This window comes from Astatotilapia calliptera, chromosome 12 (assembly GCF_964374335.1).
Source record: "Astatotilapia calliptera chromosome 12, fAstCal68.1, whole genome shotgun sequence".
Classification (NCBI taxonomy): domain Eukaryota; kingdom Metazoa; phylum Chordata; class Actinopteri; order Cichliformes; family Cichlidae; genus Astatotilapia; species Astatotilapia calliptera.
The window spans coordinates 17024253-17033701 of record NC_137433.1 but is presented as its reverse complement, the minus strand read 5'-3'; the positions used below and the strand labels follow the sequence as shown (position 1 = coordinate 17033701).

The window sequence follows — 9449 nt, the reverse complement described above, 5'->3', positions numbered from 1 at the left end:
AAACCACACAGCTGGCTGCAGCCAAAAGCACACAATAATATTTAGACATTACTGCAAAATGTCTCTTGTTTGTGCCACTTGACAACGGCAATGGCCAGTGCAGTGTTTACTGCCCCAGTGTGACACAAACCAACCATAAACCTCGCACTCGGTGTCATTCGGAGTTCAGCTGCACTTCTGATGGGGGGAAGCGGCCTGAACTGTATCTGTTACAAACCCCCAGGAGTGGGGTGAGGAAAGGGGGGGGTGGGTAGGGTTCCAGTAAATGAGGTGTTGTGCTTTCCTCAGCCATAAAAGCAGTGAGCCTCGTCTCAGCACACGACAGGCTACCTTCTACTTCGTATAAACAGGAGTTAGTGGTAGGGAGTATATTTGGGTAATCAGAGGTTTTGGGCTAAATAAAAAGGCGGGTAAGAGTTTAGGTCAGGTCTATGTGTTTTCCTACAGAAACAACCCCCCCCCCGTTCTGTACAGCTGTATCACTTCAACATCCACCTCACTTCATTATCTTGCCACTATCAAATTAATGAATACAGGAGGTTTAATCAGAAAATGGAAGGGGAAAGGAGGCATCTGCTTTGGACACTGGCTTGTAATAAGTATAACAATGTTTTTTTTTAATTAGAAGACTGATTTTAATTAGATTTCAAATAATTATATATATAAATACATATGATAGCTGTAGAGGAGTTCTCACACACACACACACACACACACACACACACACTAAGGTGCACTTACACTCGCGCCAACACACTCAGACATGCACGCAAACACAAGCACACATAAGCCGTGGATGTCTAAGCTTGTTTGCTGTAGTTGCCTTTCAAGTGTTTTTTATTTCTTCCCATGGAGAATTTGCTTGTTTTGTAAACTCTAAATGAGCAGCTGTAACCCAACATTTAAGCAAAGTTGTTTCTGTAGGTTCAAGTGTTGTTACGAGTTGCACATGTTCATGGCAAAGGTGTTCTCAGTGGAGAACAAATATGTCTCCAAGTCTTGTCGGACCTCTTTTTCAGACCCACTTCACAGAAGTTGATTTTCTGAATGACTCACATTACAAATGCATACATAATCAAGTACAGCGCGATTTTCTGTTAATCTTCTTTCTTTCCTCTTTTTCTTTTTTTTTTAAATAAATGACTATAGATCAGTTTGGTGTCTAAGCAGATAAATTGTCCCATCTAGTGGTGAACCAGGAAACTAAATGATTCATGAGCAGGAAGTCCAGTCTGCCATCTGAAGTAGTGTGACATTGATTTTGATTACAGCACAGTGTTTGCTTCAGGAAGTCTCAAATGTAAGACAGGACTCCTGTAACCTTAATAATTTTTGAATCTATTTCAGGTTCTCTTATCAGAAGCATATGAACGCTTCTATTTTCTATTTCGATTCTATTTCTCAACACTTTTTTTGCTGCAAACTGGCAGCAACCGCCAAACTTTTTCTTGTGCCACATAACAGTACGTAAAAGCTACCTAGACAGATTTAGTGTGTCTGCCTGCTGAGTCACCCCAGACACTTTCATATCTCAGAAGTTGTATCTGTGTCCTCCAAGTCTCATAATTTATTCAGGTTCTATCCATTCATTCAAGTCATCGTAACGAGGTGGGTCGGTGTTTTCATCAGTACATTTAACTTCACAACAGCTGATATACAGCATAGCTATAGCAAGACTGTTCAAACCTGAAAGATGCTGAGCTGACATATATGCTCATACATATGGCCAATGTGTCTTGTGTTTCTGACGCTGCAGAATTTGCATTAGAGCTGTTTGTGGTGTAAGAAAAGACTGTAACGCAGCCATCAATATTTTCTGCATCAATGACAACATCTGTTTCTCATAACTTTGTTGTCCTTTACCTTACTCATGCTTCTTAATTAGATTTTTTTTTTTTTGCATGTGTGTGTGTTTCAATTCTGAGAAAACAAGCTAGTGCCAGATGTCGGCTTCCCATGGTGTTATGCAAGCATTTAATTCCAGCTTTCAGGGAAAAGGTTTTAATCACAGAAAGTGTAAAGGTGAATTTCAATGCAGAATCATAATGCTACAGAGGTGAATGTACCTTCAGTATTTACAAACTTAAACACACTTTCCTTTTATGAATGAGAAAACTCTTGGCGCTCTTGTGCATACATGGTTTCTGTACATTGTACCCATTGTAATTCTACAGGAAGGCCATGAGAAATGTTCCTAAAAACACACCTGTGTGATCCGTCAGCCACACAGACAAACACTGACCCTCTTTGCCATTGGTCCATCTTCATCCCAGAGAGGTGCAGCCAAACCAATGGTAGTACGTGTTGCTGCATTCAGAGCAGGCGTTGCCTGTGGGGGAAAGTTTAAAAGAGAACGTGTGTCCTCTTGTCCCTCAGCAGAAGCATCAATCAACATGATCCCCATTGTGCTGGCCTCAGTGCTCATTGCTGGCGGTAAGAACATCTGGCATTTTCTAATTCTGTGTGTAATTGTTTCTGCCGTTTTGCAAGTAATGTAAGCGCGGATACGTGCCTGCTCATTACCACACAGGGGGCTCGCCCCCCTGCGGTCCTTTATCAAAAAGAAAAATGATGCAGTTTAAAAGTTTTTCCCGTGTCTCTAAAGCTCACTTCTATCCCCTCTTCGTCCAGCCCTTGGGTGTGGTACACCACCCATTCCGCCCCTGACTTCCCGTGTGGTCAACGGAGTCGATGCCAGGCCTCACAGCTGGCCCTGGCAGGTAGGCTAATATGTACACATCTGTCTGTGTTTTTATACTTACCGGCAAACCTCATGGGTAGAGCATCTGGCTTATTTGTTGTCATACCCAGTGGCTATTGGAAATCCTCTAATTAAAAGAGTGGCTTTTGAATTTAATCTGCACACAGTGCAGTCCATCTATTCATCAGCAACCTGCTGCTTATACTCCGTCCTTTTTGCTGTCCTTTCTTCACCTCCAGATCTCCCTGCAGTATGACAAGGACGGCGAGTGGAGGCACACTTGTGGGGGAACTCTGATTGCTGCCAACTGGGTCATGACTGCTGCTCACTGCATTAAGTATGAGCAGCAGAGGAATACAAAGACACAAAACACAAAAACACAACCACCAGTGGACAAATTAAATTCTGGTCCCCAACCCCACATTAAATCCTGTGGGAATTCAATTCAACCAATCGCCGCACTATTCAGCTATTTGTACAAACTCCTCTGTCTGGTAGACTCCAGCCTTGACATTCTGCTCTCTCCCACAGTACCGCGTTGTCCTACAGGGTGTATGTGGGCAAATACAACCTGGTGGAGGAAGAGGCTGGCTCCAAGGCTATCCTGCCTGAGAAGATTATTGTCCATGAGAAATGGAACCCTATCTTTGTGGCCTTCGGGTAACACAATCACCACCTCACAATACTGAGAGCAAAGACAGTCTCCTACATATAGTACATCATCATCTCTGTAAAAGTGTATCAATATAGCGTATGGGAACAGGGCTCGAATTACATTTACTTGCTTCAGTCTAAATCATATCCATGAAGAATGTCGACATTTTTATACATGTCAAAGATCTGCTGAGTAAATGAGAAAAAAAGACTGAACCATTTAAAAATATTATTATATTGGTTAATTTTCTTTAAAAAAACAAGTTGACTTTTTCATGCAATAGAGTTCAAAGATTGTAAAGATTGTAATTGAATACATTAATTATTCAGTATTTTTAGACATACAGTAATAGCAAACAGAAAGGACGCAGGAATACAGACTGTACTCTTTCCCATTATCTTATCTGCCTGTGTTTCGCTCTCTTTGCTTTTTGCTCTGGAGGATGATTTTAAATTGCCTGTCAGTACGAACCCCTCACACAGTCTCTCTCCCTCTGTCTCTCTTGCAGTAACGATATCGCCTTGATCAAACTGTCAGAGTCTGCGACTTTGAGCGACCAGGTGCAGTTGGCATGTATCCCCCCTGCTGGCACTGTCTTGTCCAACCTCTACCCCTGCTACATCACTGGATGGGGAAGACTGTACAGTAAGTCGCTGTTTAAAGAAGGCCGAGCTATGTTTATGTGTCTGTTGAGGTATTTACTTTGTTTTTGGTTTTTTTCTTAGTTTGGTATCTACGGGATATTTTATTGTCCTTTAGAGCATTTAGTGCATCTGTGAGATGCATGGATTTATAACGAGCTGTGAGTAAGCATATCTAATTGGGGTAACCTCCAAAGTTCAGATGAAAATCAAATGCATGATATTTTTTGCTGGAAGTTTTAGGGAGGAGGATTATTCCTAAATTGAAAAATGTGGGTCAGACAGTGAATTTGACGCTTTAAGAAATGCTGTAAATCAGCTTTGACTGCAGGCCGGTGTATGTGGATGATGTAGGCTCTGCCTGTGTGTCTTAGCCGGAGGCCCCATAGCTGATAAGCTGCAGCAAGCTTTGATGCCTGTGGCAGACTATGCCACCTGCTCCCAATCTGACTGGTGGGGTATCGCTGTAAGGACCACCATGGTGTGTGCTGGCGGAGATGGAATTGTGGCTGGATGCAACGTAAGTTTGCACTGTGTGTGTTTGTGTACATGGGAAGAGCTGTTTTCTATCGTGTGTTGAAAACTCAAAGCAAATTTGAATGTAATGTGTTCAACTACAAATATACACAGGTAATCACATTTTTCAGAGATTTTATGTTCAAGCTGACAAGAACTGACTTTTTAAAAAAATTAAATTTCAATCATAACTTCAAACAACAGTCCTGATTGCAGTTATTTTCTGCCATACCATACACTACTTTAATAAAATGCACAAAACATTAGATCTTCTCTATCTACTTCTATGTCTATTCCCTACTTTCTCCAGGGTGACTCCGGTGGCCCTCTGAACTGTCAGAACGCTGAAGGTGTCTGGGAGGTGCACGGTATTGCTAGCTTTGTGTCCGCCCTTGGCTGCAACTATGAGAAGAAACCCACTGTCTTCACCAGAGTCTCTGCCTTCAACGACTGGATTGACCAGGTAACCAGAACCACAGCTGCTTGTAAACAAACATCTCTTGTTCTAATTCTCTTTCCTCTTTTCCTATTTTAAGTAATGACTCATTCCTTCTTGCAGGTTATGATGAGCAACTAAGGAAGATGGCAATAAATACATTTTTAAAGAAGACCTGGAGAGCTGCGTGTATTTTGTGTGTTATTTCAATACCCATCACATTAAAGCACACTCAGGTCTGACAAACTCGAATTCAAATTTCATTAAAAAAAAGAGAGAAAAATAAAAGAAAGAAACTGGGCATCTCTACAGCAAATTATTTTACCCTGTTCATAAAAGTTTGCCAGGCATGGAAACAATGTCACCCGTCGTCCAGCAGGTGTCCTCGTACACTCTTGATAGGTTAAATTGGTTCTGACAGCTTTCCAAAGCAGGATTCTGTGTATTGTTTATGCCTGGAACAAACGCAGCAAACACAAGATATTTCCCTCAAATAGCTCACTGTAGTCAAGCATGTGATTCATAAAAATAAATATGCAGTGATATTTTAAATAGCAACTTTCATATTGAGAGTAAGTGACTGATATTTGTTGTGAAGAAGAAGAAAAAAGACTATCCTGCAAGAACCTGTCCTGGTTTGATACTCTATCCTGTATTTTCAGCACAGGGGACCGCAATACTCTGCTGGGAATTTCTTCATTAAAAACAGTGCTCTGAAAATGAAGAAGGCCAGAATGAAAAAAAAAGTTAAGATTCTGTCTTTTGTTTATGCTGTGATGAGATGATAGAAGCAGTAATGAGAGAAAGATGGGGATGGATTGGGTTGGGAGGGGAAGATTAAAAAAAAATTAATTGCTTCTCACTACTGTCTTTTCTGTTTCACTCTTTCTTTCTTTTCTCTCTCTCCCTCTCTCTGCCACATTGGCGAGACACACACATATGCGCACACTTATAAGCTTTGGCAGGTTAATGGAGGTAATGTGAACGCCTGTGACGCATTCATTAGACATGACACGTCCTGCAAGAGCGAGTAATAATGAAGTCGTGTGTGTGTGTGTGTAAAGAGCAGACAGAAGCACAGACATGAAGGCACTGTTTTGCTGCATATCCATGATTCTCAGGCTGTATTTGATCTCATCTCTGATGTAATGAATCACACATCTTTTGGGGCTTTCACATGAAGCATCAGCCTGTGATCCATTCTAATTATTTCCTCCGAGGTCCCATGTAGGCTGAGCCTACACTAATTTAGTGATCCTTAAAAATATACCTGATAAGGCAACTCTAAGGGTATACCGATTTTTTAATACAGTTTACAACTAAAACCCACAGATTACAAATATAATTGTTATTCATTATTGTAATAATCAAGATAATGTAGCGGAGGAATATCACAACATCAAATCAGCTATAGATAGTTACACATGACATGACATGAATGGACTAAAAATGTAATAGCAACTAGATGAAAGCAATAAATCTTGACTATTATTAATAAAAACTTTCAAACATGACAGGTAGCATGTGATGCTCCAGGATGAATCACATCTTTAGCACATTTGCTGCTGTATTTAATTCCATTTTAATTCCATTTATCAACTAGATCTTGTAGCAGTTATTACACTGCCATCCCCTGTTCAGTACTTGAAATATAGCTTAAATGTGCAGCAGTGTATGAGCCACTGATTAAACTACTGCAGTCTGGATTTGTTCCCCTGAAAAACTTCTCTGTGCAACCGGCAGTGAGAGTGAGCGTGGGACCACAAAAGATTTCTTTGTGTCTGTCTGAACTCTGGGTCAGGATAGCTCCCTCCCATCTTTCACACACACACACACACACACACACACACACACACACACACACACACACACACACACACACACACACACACACACACACACACACACACACACACACACACACACACACGTGGCTTTCAGTCTTTGTGAGGACACACAGTGACATTCCCTGTTGCTCCTTACCCTTTATCCCTAACCGTCACAATTACCAAATGATCACCCGAACCCTAACATACTCGGCACTGTTGGGCCAAAATGCCCTCACTTTTTCAAAGACGTCCTTCATTCCAGAAAAGAAGGACAGACAAGTGTTTGCACACATACCGTGGATGAGAGGGAGACCGAGAGAATAGAGCAGAATCCCCCAGGGACACCCTGCTGTTGTGTTGAATACCAATGAGGAAAATGGAGTCAACGAATTTAAGGTCTGTGTGGCTTCTGCTCAGCTGCGTGCTTTTTAGTAGGTAGTTGTGACTGACTCCAGTTAACCATATACAGTAAAAAACATTAATATTAGAATATAGCTGCAGCTTTATTGTGTATTTCTATAAGTAAAGCATATTTTTAACAACACTCTCAGATTGTGTCAAAAGATTCTTTCAATCTGTCCTAACTTCTTTGCAAAGTTCCAGCAGCTAGACCAAAGTTCTGTCCATTTAATCAAGACGAGATCTCTTTTATTGCATTGCACTGTCTTGTCACTGAATGTTTAGGCTGAACCTCTTGCACTGTGCACACACTGGATCTTCACCGTTGTGACGGGGGGAAAGCCCTTGATGGGATGTTCCAGGAGCGTTTTTATAAATAGTCTGTAGTAACAGGCTGAGGGAGGGGAGGAAAGGGGAGGGGCAGGCGGGGATGATGAGCAGCCACAATGACAGAAGCATCTCCGCTCTGTCGCCCTGCGCCTGTCAGCAGTCAGTCACTAACCGACTTGATTACAAGTCTGAAACTCCGCTAGTGACCAGGCCCACTGGTTGCTGCTGAACTACGCCCCACGGGCTCGCAGTTTGGTGACCTACTTCGGGGTAAAAGTTCCCTTTTTTTTTTTTTTAAAGAAACGTCGCGGTGAACTTGCTGAAGATTTGGAAGTCATTCCTTATAATCCGTTTTGCTCTTGGGGTGCGCACCAAGACAACAAATGCGTGGACTCGAGGCTTCCGATTGGAGTGTCAAGTAGGCTGCTGTATTGTGTTTTTTTTTTTTTTGTTTGTTTTTTTTTTTGTTGTTGGGTTTTTTTTTAGGAACTTCAGTCACAGGATACGAGGGTGGGGGGTCGCTCATTCGGCTAGTCTGCAGCCAGGTGATGCATTATACATAAGTAATCTTCTGTTTTCCATGTGGTGTCTGTTTTTGTTCGTGCCTACACTGTCCTCTTGTTTGATGTTGTAAGCATGCCATATTTTCATACATTTGCATCAGATTATTTGCATTTTGCCGCAAAAGGCCTGTATGTGACACCATTCACAGAGAACACACAACCTGGAGGCTCTATTGAACTGTTGAATTACTCTGGTTTCAGACTTAAATCTTAACTCTTTTCTGAGTCACTGAGCTCAGAGACATTGCATACTATAGTTATCTTTATATTGATTGTGCGCGTTTATGTTAAACCTAAAATCTATATGTTTTCTCGAGTTCTATATTTAATTTTTTTTTTAAAATATATTAAAATAAAATTAGATTTAAAAAATTCTAAATATTAAGGCTATCCGAAAAACATGTGGTCGTTTTGAATTTGATGATGCAATATGTGTTTTAAACAAGCTGGCCCACTGGATTGGTAAATATGCCTCTGGCGGAGTAGGCCATGGTCCTTTTTCCTCTTCAGCCTGGAGCGCAGAGTCCATTTAAAAAAAAAAAAAAAAAAGAATTTCAAAGTTTTTATTGCCATGTTTATCAGTGTGTTGCATCACCTCTTCTGTAAGAACCAGAGAGCCTAAGACATCAATTTTGAAAGACAAATGTTTTCCCATTCTTGATTGATATTGGATACCAAATGCTTAACAGTTAGGTGCCTCATTTGACCTATATTACCTTGATAAAACCTCAGACTTTTTCAGTCTTTGACTGGTGGGGAAAAATAGGAAGGCTAATGTTACGTAAGGCCCAAAATGGCCTCCGTACAAGAAAGTAGTAGCTCTAATATTGACCAGTAACGAACCACCACACGCACACTGTAATGGGTTACACAAGATTTATTTGTTCTTTCTCCGGGTAAAACTACTGGCTGAAGACACAATTCTGGCCAGGAATCCAAGGCCCAAAGCCACCGCGGTCAGGGTTGTTAGCCTGGTTACAAACAGGGGAAAGGTGGTCACTTGGAAGAACAAGCAGCCAAAACGTATCAATCCTGCAGCTTCCTCAAAAAGGCTTGCCACCCACCTTTTCAGGCCTGACTTCGTTCGAGGCTGGGTCTCCACATCACATCCTGGGAGCTGGAACTTCCCCAAAACTGGTCCAGTTTCCTTGTCAGGGGCACAGAGAGTCTCCAGTCCAGTGTTTGTTTTCCTGCCTTCCAGCACATCCACTCACATCCCAATAAGAATGAGTCCTCCCTCCAACATCCTCAGTTTATTTTAAAAGCAAAACCAGGCCAGGTTAAAAATCTTTTCCATTAAAATGTGCACACTTCATCCTGGATCTTCGAAGCTTCCCTGCTTCACCAGTGTCCTACAAAAAAAAAACAGGGACAACCCC

The 9449-nt window shown here is 41.5% G+C and overlaps 1 protein-coding gene and 1 long non-coding RNA gene across 2 annotated transcripts; one reads left to right on the top strand and one right to left on the bottom strand.

Moving 5' to 3' along the window:
- Positions 1–2284: 2284 nt before the first annotated feature.
- On the top strand, positions 2285–5129 carry ela3l (elastase 3 like). Its single transcript, XM_026187327.2, has 8 exons — positions 2285–2433; positions 2632–2720; positions 2941–3038; positions 3233–3361; positions 3865–4001; positions 4372–4517; positions 4824–4976; positions 5073–5129. The coding sequence occupies exons 1-8, from the start codon at positions 2292–2294 to the stop codon at positions 5088–5090; spliced, it is 912 nt and encodes a 303-aa protein (XP_026043112.1). The 5' UTR covers positions 2285–2291; the 3' UTR covers positions 5091–5129.
- A 3803-nt stretch (positions 5130–8932) lies between these two features.
- LOC113033368 (uncharacterized) lies at positions 8933–9449 on the bottom strand. The gene is made up of 2 exons (XR_003274019.2): positions 9135–9449; positions 8933–9041 (listed from the first exon to the last, which is right to left on the bottom strand). It is a non-coding gene; the product is annotated as an uncharacterized LOC113033368 (long non-coding RNA).